The 18829-nt window shown below is 36.2% G+C and overlaps 1 protein-coding gene across 1 annotated transcript in view; it reads left to right on the plus strand.

The window, feature by feature from the left end:
- The window catches only part of ZPBP (zona pellucida binding protein), a 135065-nt gene that overhangs the window by 90554 nt on the left and 25682 nt on the right, over positions 1-18829 (plus strand). Inside the window, exon 7 of the mRNA XM_068973374.1 lies at positions 1301-1478. Coding sequence (XP_068829475.1) covers positions 1301-1478 — 178 coding nt within the window. The remainder of the gene's footprint in view (positions 1-1300; positions 1479-18829) is intronic.

Genomic DNA, 18829 nt, shown 5'->3' on the forward strand with positions numbered 1-18829 from the left:
TGGGTTCGATCCCTGGGCTGGGAAGCTTCCCCTGGAGAAGGGAATGGCTACCAGCTCCACTGTTATAGCCTGGAGAATTCTATGGACTGTATAGTATGGGGTTGCAAAGAGTTGGATACGACTGAGTGACTTTCACTCACTATTTAAATATAGTTAATTACATACCAAACTTGTAGCTAATTAGTTTGTAAGCACTTCCTTAACTAAAAATAAATAGCAGGAAATTTGACAGAATTTATTAGAAATACAAGAAAACCATGTAGACTGTAAAATGTAGTAATTCAGTAATAGACTGATTGAATGCAGTATACTGAAAAACATTTTTACAATCACTTATAGAAATTTTTATGGCAGAAATATAATTTGAAAGAGATACACCATTAGTGGTTATAGATCAACATGAGTTCCTTCATCTCTGCTTCTCACTGTGTTAGAATTGAATGTTAGCATAGAAGAACTGGGCCGAACTAACTGACTTACAGAGGGTGTTAACTCATAACCATACGTCATGCTTTACCAGGTAAAGCTTACTAGTCACTGAAAAGTATAAGCCTCTCCTTACTTTTAGGAGTCAAGACAGAATAATTATTATAAGTAAAATGGTAATTAATTATAGGTCAGAATTATGCCTTAATTATTTTGTAAATTTGATTTTTGAAACAGAGCTAGAAGTTTTAATATGGGCTGTGTTCCCTCTTGTTTTTAAATCTAATTTTTCTGTATGGAAAGAGTGGAGCAGATGCCTCAGCATATGCTTCTTAAAGATTCTTAAAGTACATTTTTTAAAGAACATTTAATTGTTAGAGTACATTTCTGAAAGTACATTTTATTTCAAAGTACTGTCTTATTTTTGCTCTTATGCCATAAAGAATCTACAGTGCAGGAGAACTGAGTTTGATCCCTAGATCAGGAAGATTTCCTGGAGAAGGGAATGCTATCCACTTCAGTATTCTTCCCTGGAGAATTCCTTGGACAGAAGAGCCTTGCAGGCTACAGTCTATGGGGACGCAAAGAGTCAGACACGACTTTAGTGACAGTAACACTTTCACATATTATTCAAAACCAAAGAGACCAAAAAGTTTGGTTATATATTGAAATATTTTCTCTGTGTTGTATTTGAAAATATTTGAGGTTTATAGTTGAAATCTTTTCAGTTTTATAGGTGCTATTTATATCCTTTGAATTCAGAAAAAATAAGGACCTTGAGGATTTTTCCTGTTTCTAAAACATACGAATCCTTATTTGTTTTAAAATTTGCATTTATGCAATAATGATTTTTCATACTGTATTTCTGTCTCAGGCTAAAAATCTCATAGAGCGGTTTTTTAATCAACAAGTGGAAGTTTTGGGCAGACGTGCAGAGCCATTGCCTGAGATATACTATATTGAAGGTACCCTCCAAATGGTTTGGATTAATCGCTGCTTCCCAGGGTATGGAATGAATATCCTGAAACACCCACGATGTCCTGAGTGCTGTGGTATGTAATGAAATCTGATTTTATGATTTGTCCACTTACCTTCATTATGCCTAAGTGAATGTCTCTCACTTTTATTTACTATCATTTAGGTTTGAAGTAGTGTGTTTGAAAAGACTCAGCCTGAAGATTTAAAAGAAAACATCTGGCTTAATTCTGGCCTTGTTTTAATATTAGAGTAAAGAGGGGTTGGGGCATCAGGCAGTTGTCTGGGAGGAAAAACAAATGCTAGTTATGAGACACCTAGAGTTACTTATCTTAATGGCCAAACTATATTTATTTTAGAACCAACTTTTGAGGAGTTTACATTCATACAGCCTAGGTTAGGTATCTTTTTACTTTTTAAAAAAATAAGTGTGTGAGTTGCTTTACTGCCAGTCTTCCTCCTGGCCTTTGATCCTCCCACTGAAGGGTCTGAGCTGCTGTCTGGATTTCCTCCATCGTGTGCTCTTATTGAAGCATCTGTAGAGGCTGTTAGCATGGGGACATGGATGCAAAGTCTTTGAATTTCTAGTTTCAGTTGTTGATTGAGGCAGTTAATCCTCAGAGACTTTCTAATAAAAATACCACTAAATTAGTACCATTTTCCAAGTCTCCGTTTCTTCCCCTTCTCTTCTGTTATCTTCTGTTAGATGAAAAACCTGTTCATTTGATAGAGCTCTAAATATTATTTTTACTTTGCTTTACTTAACTTGGTTAGATTTTGCTCTGTTTTTCATAATTTTTTTTTGTTTAGGAATATGAATTTTGACAAAATGTTCTGAAAATTTGTCTTAGGAAATACAAATTTAACAAATAACACACTTACAAGTACCAACCTAGTGACTGTTTTGCCAATCTGTGCTTACATGTATCACTAGAGCACAGAAAATGATGAAGAAAAGCCCAGGAATGCCAAACAGTGAAAACAAAACCCGGTAGTTTAGCTGTCTATTAAATGCATTTACATTATCCATCAATAAAGTCTTTTAAGACAAGCTAAAACATTTAAATAGTTGTATATCATTAATTCCAAGAATTTGAAATAGTTAAACGTAGCTCTTTGATGTGAAATAATAGGTTTCATCATAATTATTATTGTGATAATAATTTCATCATTAATTTTTTTACATTTATAAAAGTTCAGATAGTGTAATTTTCAGATATTCTCATTTTACCATGTAATTATAACATTCAGGTTACTATGTGTTATACTGTTTGATTAGGTTAATTAAGTACCTCTCTTATTCTTGACAACAGACACCACTGGAAGTATAAATAAAATATGTATAAATCTCTAAAATTTTTCTGGTTCTGAAATGCTCTCTCACATGCATGTCTTGGCCCACAGAGCTTAGCGATACAGGAGATATGTCCAGGAAACAATTAGTGAACAAGAGACCACTATACCACAGAGAAAAGAACAGAAAGGGGATTATATAAAGCAAACCAAATTAGAGATAGGATGGATCCTAAAGGATTAATGTAATTGGCAAAAAGGCTTTCTGAGTAATTTGACCCTTGAGGTAGGACTCTGAAGATTCTAGCTTAACAAGTACCACCCAAACAAGGGCATGATTGAGCTTCAGATTTCTGGGGGGATTTCACTTGACTGGGGCTAGAGGATTAGTATCAGAAGGGCATGGCAGGCTTTGAGAGCAAAGTGGGAGAATTCAAATTTAATGTAGCAGTATGAGCTGAATCTTTGAATAGAGGAGAGAAATAACATTTATTTCTTGAATTTTATGGGATCATTATCATTGCTCAGTATACTTATCAACTAATGATTTGTTATATTTCCATTTGTGTCATTCAGTGATAAATAAATATTTTAATTTAGATTACTTTTGTGTTATTATCATCTCTGTTAGACTACTTAAGCAAGATGGAGCTCCCTTTTTTGCACAGAACTCATTAAGTACAATGTGACCTTCAAGTCCTCGTCAGATACAGTTATTTTTGTCTATATCATATGAGGCTATCATTCTAAAAATTTTAAAGAGCACATGTTACTCAGAAACATACTTACTTTGTTCTGCAAATTGAAAGACTCTGTAAAATATAATGGGCTTCTCTGGTGGCTCAGTGGTAAAGAATCCACCTGCAGTGGCTGAGACGCGAGTTTGATCCTTGGATTGGGAAGATTCCCTGGAGAACAAAATGGCAATTCACTCTAGTATTCTTGCCTGGGAAATCCCATGGACAGAAGAGCCTGGTGAACTACAGTCCATGGGGTCGCAAAAGAGTAAGACCCAACTTAATGACTAAACAACAACATAAAATACAACAATACTTACAAAACAAAATTAACATATTAAATGAACTTAAAATCCATTCAAGTGTGGAATGAAATACTAGATAGAAGCACATAAAATGTATGAGGTACTGTGTAAAATAACTTACTTCCAAAATGAAGACAGTCTATGTTCAGCACAGATTGAGTAAGCAGATCTATTATGTGAGTTTATTTACTTTCTCAACAGTCGGTTAAGTAAACAGTGATGGTTTCTTTTTTTTTGGCTATTTTACTTTACTCATTTAATTTTCACATCTAGACCACAGATAAAGATGGTTTGCTTATAAGCCTGGAAACTTAACATTTCTACCTCGACTATTTATCATTTCTAGTTAACTTAGCATTTTAAATTGATTTTTACTAAAAAACTTCAACTTCACATTTAGCATTGTTTATTATATGCATCATTTTGTCTATAATTTTGAGATGAATAATGAATAAGTTCTAATTTGTGAATTATAGATATCTCATAATTTCATAAATTATATCGTAAAAATACTGCAACCAAAGTCCAGCTGGAATATTATACTGTTTCTGATAGAAATTTTTTACAATCCAGATTCTAAAATATGTTTTACTGTGTAATTCCTGTGGTTTCTATTATTTCTGTAAGACTCTGTATATCTTGTTTTTCTCTTTATTTTATTCCTATTTAACCTCATCAAATAGCATTTTTGGACATAATATCCCACTCCTCCTTTTTCTTCTTCTTTAATCTATGGCAGTGTCTTAAAGTTACCTGAAAGTGAAAAGTGAAAGTGAAGTCGCTCAGTTGTGTCTGATTCTTTGTGACCCCATGGACTGTAGCCCACCAGGCTCCTCTGTCCATGGAATTTTCCAGGCAATAGTACTGAAGTGGATTGCCATTTCCTTCTCCAGGGGATCTTCCCAACCCAGAGATTGAACCCGGGTCTCCCACACTGTTATCTGAAGATCTTCTCAAAAATATATCCACGGTATGGGAGCCAGTCAGCTACGTTTATAAGTGTCCTAGGTGGATTGATGTCCACGACAGTTTGAGCCTGCTGAATATTGGTATTGATAAAGCAGTACCTAGATGGGATGTCTTTCCTCCTGCTGAAGCAGTTGACTGGTTGTCATTGATTATAATGGGTGAAGAGAGGGCTTTCTGACACTTTATGCAGCATTGTTGTTTTCTGTTACTTTCTTTATAAATAAAGTTTGCTGTTGCACATCCAAAGCTTTGGGGAGTCCCAGGAAACTTTAGCAAGATTATCATGATGATACAAAGTCTGTGTCAGTAGTTAGAAATAATTAGCTTACAGGGTAAACATTGGATAATTTTATTAATTAAGGATACTTTCACACTTCAATTTTGCAGTGAAAGTAAGTTATTTAGGAGATATAGTTACTTTTAATAAGGTATTTTAGACTCTAAAAATTTATTCTGCTCACACATGTAACTGTGAATTCTTACTCTAATTTTATATCCAAGCACCAAGAAAAATAATAAGAAAAAAAGCTTATGTCAGCAAAGCAAACTTTAAGGCAAGAAGTCTTATTAGTTACACAAGGAGGCTTTACATAGTGATGAAAAGATGGGTCTAAAAAGAAGAGGTGACAGTACAATATTTCTGAATTTGTGAGGGCTTAACATAGGTCTGAAATACATGAAAATTGTCAGGTAATACTGGCATATAAAGCAATATAGAGAAAATTAAGATTGGACTCAGCTAAAAATCACTTACAGATGTATTACAAACATAAATAGATCAAGAACTGTAATCATTTTAGAATATAACAAGGAAATATCATCACATCTTCAGCATCAGAAAAAGACTAAGATCACTGATTTTTATAAAAAAAGGTTGTTAGTTTTGTCTGCATAGAAATTAAATACTTAGGTTTATCAAAAGATATTCCAAAGAGAAGATAATCCAAAGAGTGGAAACTATTTGTAATGGATATAACCATCAAAAGACTAGGTCATATAAAAAGCCTATAGAAAACATTTTTGAAAAAGACAAGACAATTTTGAAAGAATGGAAAGAGGTTTGAATAAGTAATTCACAAGAGAGTAATTCCAGATGGTCAGTGGATCCGTGAAAAATGTTCAACCTTTTTGTAATCAGGAAAATGTAAATTAAAAACTAAATGAGATCCTACTACACAATTATCAGATGGGCAAAAAGTAAACAGTCTTAATACACTATATGTTTAAAAAGCTGTGGAGACTTGGAGTACACTGCCTGAATGGATGTAAATCGTATCCCTGGGGAAGCAGTTTGGCATTATTGTAAACGTGATGATGCACATACTCTGTGATCTAGCATTTGACTCTCAGGAAAATTTCCTCACAGCATATGTTTTCATAGTCCCAAACTAGAGACAACCCAAATGTCCTTTCAGGTTAAAATGTACAAATAAAAGAGTGATCTGTTCATATAATGGGAGTGTTATATAGGAATGGCTATAATGGGTGAATGGGAATTAGAACCGTGTGGATAAGTTTTATAAACATAACTGATGGAAAAGAAGCCAATTAACCACAATGTAATCCATACAATTTGGCATAGCTGAACTGTGTTTTATGGAGATTATTTATGAATGCTGAAAGCTAAAACCACCGTGCAGTCGACGGAAATTATCACTGTGACACAGAAGACTAATGCTGACTTGTGATGGGGACGGGGGATGAGTGGAGTGGGACACAGGAGCAGTGTTGAGAGGTGGCAGGCTCCTATTTTATGTTCCTTAATTGTGTCTAGACAGGTCTTCTGTGCAAACATTCATTATATTGTACATTTATATCTTATTTTTTGTGTGTGTTAGAGTTCATAATAAAAAGGTAAAAATTTAAAATTTTCCTTTAAACCTTGAGCACCATTGTTAAAACGCTAAAGGCATGCTAAAGAAAAACATTCACAAGTGTTTCCTTTCTCTAATAATTCAAATTTATCATTTGTGTATGGTATCACCTGATCTTTGTCTTCATAAGTTTATAATTTTAACAGAACTATATCAATAAATGGTTCCGCAGAAATAATGAAATTATTGTGACTTTTTTTCTGTTGACCATTAAGTTATAAATACAATTCCATGTAACTCTACTCTGCATATTACTCTTCTTAAAAATAGCTAACTAATCATAGGAATTGTATTTAATCATTTTGTTTGTTAGAAATTAGATTATTTCCTTTTTTATTATTGTATTAAGTGTTTACACTTTTATTTAACCAGCTTATATTTTTTTAGTTACTTCTTTGTATAAATTTATAGAAAAATGCGTATTAATCTTAAATAATGGACATTTTGATATTTTACATTTTTTGCTGTGTTTTGTAATAGTTTAGCATGTTCACCCTATCTTAATCTGTTACAATACATGTGTAACAGTGCATGACAATGTTAGAATGTATTACAGTGTTATAATGTATATGTAACTACAGACATTTTGATATGTCTTTTACTAGATTCTGAGTATGACTTCTCAAAAACTAAAAAGCAAAATTTTATAGCCCTTTGAAGTAAGGACCATGTCTCTCACCCTGCTGCATGTGCTTAGACTGATTCCTTGTCTGGGAGATTTCACAGGTCTGCCACTAAGGACTTGTTAACTGGACAGCAGTGCTTTGCACTTTCCAACCCTTTCTTCTCTTCGCTCTCCCTCACCGCTCTTCTACAGTTAATTTCATGTTTAGAGGTTCCACCCAAACTTATCTGCTTAATTTCATTCCCACTGTAATTTGGATTTCATTGTTTTTTGCCTGAAATGATTATAGTCTTTTCCTAACTGGTGCCCCTTTCCTTTTTCTCCTTTTCAGTCCGTATACCACATTGCTTCTGATTATACTTGTAAATTCCAAATGTAATCATTTCATTACTTTAAAACCTTCAATAGTGTCATCCTTTACCCAGTGATACATATTTGTGTCTCTTTAGGTAGATATGTTTCTGAATACTTTTTTGTTCCACTAATGCATTAGTCTATCTCTTCAACAATTAGTTACAACTTTTAATGAGTCTCAAATCTCTGATAAGCCATGTCCTTATGTACTATGAGAGCTTCCCTGATAGCTCAATTGGTAAAGAATCCGCCTGCAATACAGGAGACCCTAGTTTGATTCCTGGGTTGGGAAGATCCCCTGGCAAAGGGATAGGCTACCCACTCCAGTACTTTTGGGCTTCCCTGGTGGCTCACTGGTGAAGAATCTGCCTGCATTGTGGGAGACCTGGGTTCGATCTCTGGGTTGGGAGGATACCCTGGAGAAGGGAAAGGCTGCCCACTCCAGTGTTCTGGCTTGGAGAATTCCATAATCCATGGGGTCACAGAGTCGTACACAACTGAGCAACTTTCATTATGTGCTATGACGCCCATTGCCTCTCCAGTCAGACTTTTTAAATCATCTTGTCAAGTTCTATAACAATAGCTGTTGGATTTTGATTGTCACTTCATTGAAACTATCAGTCTCTTTGGTAGAACTGTCATCTTACCAATATTGAGTCTTCCAACTCATGAGCATGATGTGTGTGTATCTGAGTGTGTGCGTGCATATGCTTGTGCATCTTCATTGAAATATATCCCGTTAAGTTTTCATTTAAATGTATCCCAATTATAATTGTTCTTATAGATGTCTTAGAAATATTTTACTTAGATTTATATCTAGGTAACTGATTGGTTTAAACTTTTTGTTTTGATATAAAATTTAGACTTCAGAAAAGTTAAAAAAATAGTTCAAAGAATTCCTCTATACTTTTCACCAAAGTTATATCCCCTCAAATTCATATGTTGAAACCTAATCCCCAGTGTGGTTCTATTTGGTGGTGGGGTCTTTGAGAGTTGAGTTTTGTATACAATGTAAGAGTCCAACTTTATTGTTTTGCATGTGGATATTCAGTTTTCCAGCACCAGTTGTTGAAAAGATTATGCTTTACCCATGGAATGGTCTTAGCTTCCATGTTGAACATCAGTTGACCATATATGTGAGTGTTTGTTTCTGGGACCTCTGTTTTGATCTGTTGGTCTGTATATCTGTGTTTATGCTAATATCACACAGTTTTGATTACTACAGCTTTGTAATAAATTCTGAAATCAAGAAATGTGATTGATCTAAATCTTTCTTTTTCGAGATTGTTTTGTTATTCATGGATCCCAGAGTTCCTTGTGGATTTTAGGATGAGTTTTACTAGTTCTGAAAAGAAAAAAATGACACACTCAAATTGTGATTTTGATAGGAATTGCTTTGCATCTGTAGATTGTTTTGGGTAGTATTTTTATCATAATATTTAAGTCCTGCAATCCATGAACACAGGATATCTTTTCAAATTTTTGTCTCCTGTTTCAAAACACTCTTTCAGCAGTGTTTTGTAGTTTTCAGTGCGTGAAAGCTACAAATTCAACCTTCTTGGTTGAATTTATTCCTAACCATTTTGTTCTTTGTTATTCTATTTTAAGTGAATTGTTTTCTTGACTCCCATGTTGGATTATTCATTATTGATTTCTAGAAATGCACCTGTTTTAGCATACTGGTTTCATATGGTACAATTTTGCTGAATTTGTTTATTGGATTTAGTAAGTTTTTAAAGTTGAATATTTTATACATGTAAGATCATGGCATCCATGAACAGAAATAATTTTATTATTATTTTAAAATTGTATTCATTTATTCTTCTTACCAAATTACCCTGTCAAAAATTTCCAGTATGTTGAATATAAGTGGCTCTGGAGAAAAGGCTTTCAATCTTTAACTGTTAAATATGATATTAGTTGTTAGTTTTTCATATATGACTTTTAAGAGAGTTTTCTTCCATACACAGTTGATTATTGTTATTATGAAAGAGTTATTGACATTGGCAAAAAGTTTGGTACGAATTGAGATGAGCATTTTTTTCCCTCCTTTATCCTGTTAATGTGATACATATATTTGATCAAGATTTTGTATGTTGGATCATCCTTCCATTCTGGGAATAAAACCCACTTGGTCACAGCATACAGTCTTCTAAATATGTTGCTGAATTGGTGTATTTTGTTGAGGATTTTTGTCAGCATTCATAAAGGATATTGGCTTAATTTTATTGAGGTGTCTTATATGGCTTTGGTATCAGCATAATGATAACTTTATGAGTTAGGAAGTGTCTCCTCTACATTACTGGATGAATTTGAAAAAGGAATTATGTTGCCTCTTTAAATTTTAATAGAATTCACCAGTGATGCTATCTGGCCCTGGGCTTTTCATTATGAGGAGATTTTTGATTGGTAATTTAATGTCTTACTAGTTACAGGTTTATTCAGATTTTCTATTTCTCTATGTGTCATTTTGGTAGATTATGTGTTGTTAGAAATGTGTCCATTTCATTTCAGTTATCTAATCTATTGGTGTTCAGTTATTCATAGTGTAATTTTATATTTCTTTTTGTGTAAAATCAGTAGTAATATCCCAGCTTTCACTCAGATTGTTATTTTAGTGTTTTAAGTCTTTTCTCTTTTATTCATAGTCTAGCTAAAGTGATTAATTTGGTCAGTTTTTTCAAAGACTCAGCTTTGTGTTTTTGTTAATATACTTTCCTATATATCTATATGTATTTTTTTTTTTTTTTTGCCTCAGTTTTAATCTTTATTATCTTCATCCTTCTGTTGGCTTTGTGCTCTGTTTGTTTCACTTTTCCTGTTTCCTTAAGCAATGTCAGGCTTCCCTGATGGCTTAGCTGGTAAAGAATCTGCCTGCAATGTGGGAGACCTGGGTTTGATCCCTAGGTGGGAAAGATCCCCTGGAGAGGGGAAAGGCTACCCACTCCAGTATTCTGGCCTGAAAAACAGTCCATGGAGTTGCAGAGTCGGACATGACTGAGAGACTTTCACTTTCACTTTGAGCAGTCAGTTTATTAATTTGAGATCTTTCTTTTTGGCTCTAAGTATTTAGAGTTATAACTCTCTTAGCACTTCTTTTGCTGCATCTCGTAAGTTTATTATATTGTCATTTTCATATTTCTCAAAGTACCTATTTCCCTTGTGTTTATCAATTGATTCAATAATTGACCGTATTATTTGATTTCCAAATATTTATGTATTTTCCTGTGTTCCTTAATGTACTGATTTCCAGCTTTATTTTGTTGTAATCAGAAAAGGCACTTTGTATGATTTCAATCTTTTGAAGTTTATTGAGACTTTTTAGGGACCTAACATATGATCTATCCTGAAGAATATTCCATGTTCACTTGATAAAAATGTATATTTAGCTATTCTGATGGAGGCCTATATATATGTCTCTTAGGTCTAATGGATTATATAGTGTTGTTCAAGTTCTCCACCCTTATTGAGTTTTTGTATGGTTGTTACTTTTAAAAATGAGTTATTAAAGTCACTAATATTATATAAAACTCTATTTCCTTTCAGTTCTTTCAGTGTTTGCTTCATATATTTTGGAGCTTTGTTGTTGGGTGAAAAGTTCATATACATTTATAATTGTTATTTCTTCTTGATAAACTGAATTTTCCATCATATGTAATATTCTTTGTATCTTATAATAATTTTTTACTGAAAGTCTATTTTTTCTGGTACTGGTATAGTCACCTAGCTTTCTATTAGTTAATCTTTGCAGGTAAAAATTTTTTTCTATGTAAGATCTATTCCTGTTCTCTCACATTCAGCCGTTTTGTGCTTAAGAACTGAATGAGTCTCTTGTAGTTAACATTGGGTGAAACATTTCCTTTTTTTTTCTTCCCTTTGATCCATTTTGCCAGTATCTCTTTTTGACTGGAGAGGTGAATCCACTAATGTTTAAAGTTACTGCTTACGAAAGGACACCGTCATTTTGCTGTTTGTTCTCTGTATTTCTCATACCTTTTTGTTCCTCATTTCTTCCATTCCTGCCTTCTTTTATGTTTAGTTGATTTCTTATAGTGACACTTTTTGATTCCTTTCTCATTTCCTTTGTAAAGTTCTTTACTCTGTGGCTCCATTGGAGATGAAATATAGCATCTTATTATAATAATCTAATTATAACACATCAACTTAGCTTCATTCAACTGTAAACACTCTCCCTCTTTACAACTCTGCATTCCCCTTAACTTATTGATGTTCTAAATTATATCTTCAGGGGCTTCCCTGATGGCTCAACAGTAAAGAATCTGCCTGCCATTTCAGGAGATGTGGGTTTGATCTCTGGGTTGGGAAGATCTCCTAGAGGAGATGACAACCCACTCTGTATTCTTGCCTGGGGAATCCCATGGACAGAGGTATCTGGTGGGCTACAGTTCATGGGGTTGCAAAGAATCAGATGTGACTTAGTGATTAAACAGCCACAACAAATTTTATCTTTAATATTGTGTGCCCAATAACATAATTGATAATTGTTCTTATGCATTTGTTTTTTAAATTTTACAGAAAATAAAAGTAGTGGTTATAAGCCAAAATTGCCATAATTCTGACATTTATACCCACTGTGTGTTTACCTTTACTAGAGATCTTTATTTGTTCATCTGACTTGGAGTTACTGTCTAGCATCCTTTAATTTCTACTTTGAAAGGACTCCTTTTAATATTTCTTGTAGGACAGATCTAGTGGTAATGAATCTCTTCATCTTTTCTTTATCTTGGAATGGCTTTATGTCTCCCTAATTTTTAAAGGACATTGTTGCCAGATATAGAATTCTCAGTTGAAGCTTTTCCCCCAGCACTTTAAATATATCTTCCTATTCACTACTGGCCTCAGGAGAGAGAAATTAGCTAATAGTCTTACATATAATCATCAAGGCAAAGACAGAGAATACTTTCTATTTTTTCTTCTTTTTTGAGAAGTATGTTTTGTTTTACTAAAAATTCAATTTCTTTAATACTTATGATTAATTAGGCTATTTGTGTAAGGGATAACATTCTGATAATTTGTGGCCTTTAAGGTATACATTTGTCCCTAGCTTTAGTGGCACTTCACACATTTTGTCATGTTTTATTTTCATTTCCATTTATTTCAAAGTGCTCATTTCTGTTCTGATTTCTTCTTCAAGCAATTGATTATTAAGACTGTGTTTAATTACCAACTATTATGGAAATTTCCAGAGGTCTTTCTTTTATTGAAATTTAATGTAATTCAGTTGTTAAAGAGAATGTGTGGTATGTGAATACTTTGGGGGCTTTCCAGACGGTGCTAGCAGTAAAGAACCCGCCTGCCAATGCAGGAGACATAAGAGACGCGACTTTGATTCTGGGTTGGGAAGATCTCCTGAAAAAGCGTATGGCAACCCACTCCTACAATCCTGGTGGGCTACAGTCCATAGGGTCACAAAGAGTCAGACTTTTCAATTATTGAAACATGTTTTCTGCTGTATCTTTCTGGTTATATTCATGCCCTTATCATTGTGAGGTATTTTTTATTCCTTGTAATAATCTATCCTTTGACTTCTGTTTTGTCTAATATTAATACTACCAACTATGGATTTATTTTTATTGGTGTTATCATGGATTATCAGTCATGGTTCCACTAGAGAAGACAGTCAGTAGGAGATACATATTGAGAGATTTATTGAAAGAAATTGTTTGATATGATTATGACAACTAGTGAGACAATTCCAAAATGAATATGACAGGCTCTCAGGAAGGGCAGGCAAAAAACTGTTGGCCACGGTCTGAAGCTACAGTCCACAGGCAGAATTTCTTCTTATTTAGGGAGGTTGTAGTTCTGTTGTTAGCCTTTTGACTGATTAAAACAGTCCCACCAGGTTATCTCATTTACTTAAAGTCAACTGATTGTAAACAATCATCTTCTCTACAAAGTATCTTCACAGCAATGCCTGGATTAATGTTTGACTGAATAACTAGTGAGTATCACTTAGCCAGGTTGACACATACAATTGATCAGTACAAATGCTGTATCTTTTACTAGACTCTTACTTTAAACTTACTTCTTTATGTTAAGATGTACTTATTTAGATAACATGTAATTTGATCTTGCTTTCTAAATCCAGTCTGTCAATGAAGTGAAGTGAAGTTGCTCAGTCATGTCCAACTCTCTGGGACCCCATGGACTGTAGCCTACAAGGCTCCTCTGTCCATGGAATTTTCCAGGCGAGAGTACTAGAGTGGGTTGCCATTTCCTTCTCCAGGGGATCTTCCCGGCCCAGGGATCGAACTCGGGTCTCCTGCATTGCAGGCAGACGCTTTACTGTCTGAGCCACCAGGGAAGCCATTATTAAAGTTCTTTAATAATTCAGTTCAATTTTACATTAATATACCCTAACAGCAAAAAACTATCCAGGAAATGAGTCTTAGTAAATAACTAAGACTTAGAAGATAAGCCTCCATTAACAAACTGGGATTTACCATTCATTGAAACATCTCTTCCTCCTTAAAATCACCAGCATTTTTATCAAATCCAACCAAATTAAGACTTGTTTGTAGTATAGGTCTGTTCTCAATAAACTTGGCCTGATGACTGATATAACCATAATTGATCATAGACTTCTGTGCTTTGCTGAGACTTTTACAGAGTCTCAGACAGAACTTCTTTTTTTAATTATAAATTTATTTATTTTAATTGGAGGCTAATTACAATATTGTATTTGTTTTGCCATAGATCAACATGAATCCGCCATGGGGGTACACGTGTTCCCCATCCTGAACCCTCCTCCCATCTCCCTCCCCATGCCATCCCTCTGGGTCATCCCAGTGCAGCAGACCCTAGCACCCTGTATTGTGCATTGAACGTGGACTGGCGATTTGTTTCACATATGATATTATACATGTTTTAATGCCATTCTCCCAAATCATCCCACCCTTCCCTTCTCCCACAGAGTCCAAAGACTGTTCTATACATCTGTGTCTCTTTTGCTGTCAGACTGTCAGAATGAACTTTTAAAATAAAACCTTTCAGGGCTAGGAAAGCCATCAGTTCAGTTCAGTCACTCAGTTGTGTCCGACTCTTTGTGACCCCATGAATTGCAGCAGGCCAGGCCTCCCTGTCCATCACCAACTCCCAGAGTTCACCCAAACTCATGTCCATCGAGTCAGTGATGCCATCCAGCCATCTCATCCTCTGTCGTCCCCTTCTCCTGCCCTCAATCCCTCCCATCATCGGACCTCCCATCATCAGACACCTCGCATGAGGTGGGTGGCCAAAGTATTGGAGTTTCAGCTTTAGCATCAGTCCTTCCAAACAATACCCAGTACTGAACTCCTTTAGAATGGACTCAATCAATAAAGGACAGAAATGGTATGGACCTAACAGAAGCAGAAGATATTAAGAAGAGATGGTAAGAATACACAGAAGAACTGTACAAAAAAGATCTTCATTACCCGGATAATCACGATGGTGTGATCACTCACCTAGAGCCAGACATCCTGGAATGTGAAGTTAAGTGAGCCTTAGAAAGCATCACTATGAACAAAACTAGTGGAGGTGATGGAATTCCAGTTGAGCTATATCATATCCTGAAAGATGATGCTGTGAAAGTGGTGCACTCAGTATGCCAAATTTGGCAAACTCAGCAGTGGCCACAGGACTGGAAGAGGTCAGTTTTCATTCCAATCCCAAAGAAAGGCAATGCCAAAGAATGCTCAAACTACCACACAATTGCACTCACCTCACATGCTAGTAAAGTAATGCTCAAAATTCTTCAAGCCAGGCTTTAGCAATACGTGAAACATGAACCTCCAGATGTTCAAGCTGGTTTTAGAAAAGGCAGAGGAACCAGAGATCAAATCGCCAACATTCGCTGGATCATGGAAGAAGGAAGAGAGTTCCAGAAAAACATCTATTTCTGCTTTATTGACTATGCCAAAGCCTTTGACTGTGTGGATCACAATAAACTGGAAAATTCTGAAAGAGATGGGAATACCAGACCACCTAACCTGCCTCTTGAGAAACCTGTATGCAGTCAGGAAGCAACAGTTAGAACTGGACATGGAACAACAGACTGGTTCCAAATAGGAAAAGGAGTACGTCAAGGCTGTATATTGTCACCCTGCTTATTTAACTTCTATGCAGAGTACATCATGAGAAACACTGGGCTGGAAGCACAAGCTGGAATCAAGATTGCTGGGAGAAATGTCAGTAACCTCAGATATGCAGATAACGCCACCCTTATGGCAGAAAGTAAAGAGGAACTGAAGAGCCTCCTGATGAAAGTGAAAGTGAAAGAGGAGAATGAAAAAGTTGGCTTAAAGCTCAACATTCAGGAAATGAAGATCATGGCATCCGGTCCCATCACTTCATGGGAAATAGATGGGGAAACAGTGGAAACAGTGTCAGACTTTATTTTTTGGAGCTCCAAAATCTCTGCAGATGGTGACTGCAGCTGTGAAATTAAAAGACGCTTACTCCTTGGAAGAAGTTATGACCAACCTAGACAGCATATTAAAAAGCAGAGACATTACTTTGCCAACAAAGGTCCATCTAGTCAAGGCTATGGTTTTTCCAGTGGTCATGTATGGATGTGAGAGTTGGACTGTGAAGAAAGCTGAGCGCCAAAGAATTGATGCTTTTGAACTGTGGTGTTGGAGAAAAGTCTTAAGAGTCCCTTGGACTGCGAGGAGGTCCAACCAATCCATTCTGAAAGAGATCGGCCCTGGGATTTCTTTGGAACGAATGATGCCAAAGCTGAAACTCCAGTACTTTGGCCAACTCATGCGAAGAGTTGACTCATTGGAAAAGACTTTGATGCTGGGAGGGATTGGGGGCAGGAGGAGAAGAGGACAACAGAGGATGAGATGGCTGGATGGTATCACTGACTTGATGGACGTGAGTCTGAGTAAACTCTGGGAGTTGGTGATGGACAGGGAGGCCTGACATGCCGTGATTCATGGGGGTGCTGCGATTCATGGGGTCGCAAAGAGTTGGACATGACTGAACAACTGAACTGAACCTAACTGATGGACCTAACATTCCAGGTTCCTATGCAGTATTGCTCTTTACAGCATTGGATGTTGCTTCTATCACCAGTGATGTCCACAGCTGGGTATTGTTTTTGCTTTGGCTCCATCCCTTCATTCTTTCTGTAGTTAATCTCCACTGATCTCCCTGTAGCATATTGGGCACCTATTGACCTGGAGAGTTCCTCTTTCAGTATCCTATCATTTTGCCTTTTCATACTGTTCATGTTGTTGTCTAGGCAAGAATACTGAAGTGGTTTGCCATTCCCTTCTCCAGTGGACCACATTCTGTCAGACCTCTCCACCATGCCTGCCCGTTTTGGGTGGCCCCGCAGGGCGTGGCTTAGTTTCATTGAGTTAGACAAGGCTGTGGTCCTAGTGTGATTAGATTGACTAACTTTCTGTGATTATGATTTGTGTGTCTGCCCTCTGATGCCTCTCACAACACCTACTGCCTTACTTGGGTTTCTCTTACCTTCGACGTGGGGTATCTCTTCACGGCTGCTCCAGCAAAGTGCAGCCACTGCTCCTTACTTTGGACGAGGGGTATCTCCTCACAGCCACCCCTCCTGACCTTGAACGTGGAGTAGCTCCTCTTGGCCCTCCTGTGCCCATGCAGCCACCACTCCTTGGATGTGGGGTTGCTCCTCTCAGCCACCTCCCCTGACCTCAGTCATGGGGTTGCTCCTCTCAGCCACCGCCCCTGACCTCGGGCGAGGGGCAGCTCCTCTTGGCCATGCTTCTGCATGGTCTGTCACAGCCGGTGCACTTCCGCATGGAAAGCCATGCCAAAAGCTATCACAGCTTTTGCCTAACAGATCGAAGTAAATTCCTCCCTTCTCAAGGTCTCCAAAATTCCTTGAGATTTCTCTACCTGTTACTGAGATAACCTTCCTAACTTATCTGATAAAGTTACTGGCAACTAAGAGCATCCAATCTCTGGAAGTTTTAGATACAGAGAAAAGATAAATGTTTCTATTTGTTTATAAAATATCTCTTTTAATTGGGATCTTTAAACCCAATTTACTATAACTACTCTTATTGTCAAGTTCAAGTGTATCATCTCACCATTTTATGTTTCCCCAACTTGTTTTTTGTTCCTCTTTTTCTATTTTTCTGCATTCGATTAAATCAGTTGAAGTGTTTGTTCTTCTACATATCTGCCTTATTGACCTGTTACAGCTCTGTGTGTTTTTATTGTAATGGTTATTTTAGGTTTATAGTGTATGTCATTAATTTATCACAGTCTGTATTTATTATTATACCACTTCATATAAAGTATAAGCATCTTAAAATATACTTCCATTTCTTCCCTCCTTGTTGTTGACATCTATCCAGTTTAGCTTACCTGTGTCACAAATTCCACGTTATAATTTTCTGCTTATTAAACAGTTTATCTTTTATGGGGATATACGTAATAAGAAAAAGTTACATGAATTTGTTGTTTAGTCACTAAGTCATATCTGACTCTTTGTGACCCCATGAACTGCAGCACACCAGGCTTCCCTGTCCTTCACTGTCTCCCTAAGTTTGCTCAAATTCATGTCCATTGAGTCGGTGATACCATCCAACCATCTCATCCTCTGCCACCCCCTTCTCCGCTTGCCCTCAATCTTTCCCAGCATCAGGGTCTTTTTTAGTCAGTCGAACCTTCCCATCAGGTGGCCAAAGTATTGGAGTTTCAGTTTCAGCTCCAGACCTTCCAGTGAGTATTCAGGGTTGATTTCCTTTAGAATTGACTGGTTTGATCTCATTGCAGTCCAAAGAACTCTCAGGAGTCTTCTCTAACACCACAGTTCAAAAATATTAATTCTTCAGCACTCAGCCTTCTTTGTGGCCCAACTCTCACATCCATACATGACTGCTGGAAAAACCATAGCTTTGACATATATGGACATTTGTCAGTAAAGTGATATCTCTTATTTTTAATACGCCTTTTATATTTTTCTTCCAAAGAGCAAGTGTCTTTTAATTTTGTGGCTGCAATCACCCTCTGAAGTGATTTTGGAGCCCAAGAAAATGAAATCGGACATTGTTTCCACTTTATCCCCATCTATTTACCATGAAGTGATGGGACCAAATGCTATAATCTTCATATTGTGAATATTGAATTTTAAGTCAGCTATTTAGTCTCCTCTTTCACCTTCACCAAGAGGCTCTTTAGTTCCTCTTAGCTTTCTGTCATTAAATTGGTATCATCTGCATATCTGAGGTTGTTGATATTTCTGCCAGCAGTCTTGATTCCAGTTTGTAAGTC

Source organism: Capricornis sumatraensis, chromosome 5 (assembly GCF_032405125.1).
Source record: "Capricornis sumatraensis isolate serow.1 chromosome 5, serow.2, whole genome shotgun sequence".
NCBI classification, from domain to species: domain Eukaryota; kingdom Metazoa; phylum Chordata; class Mammalia; order Artiodactyla; family Bovidae; genus Capricornis; species Capricornis sumatraensis.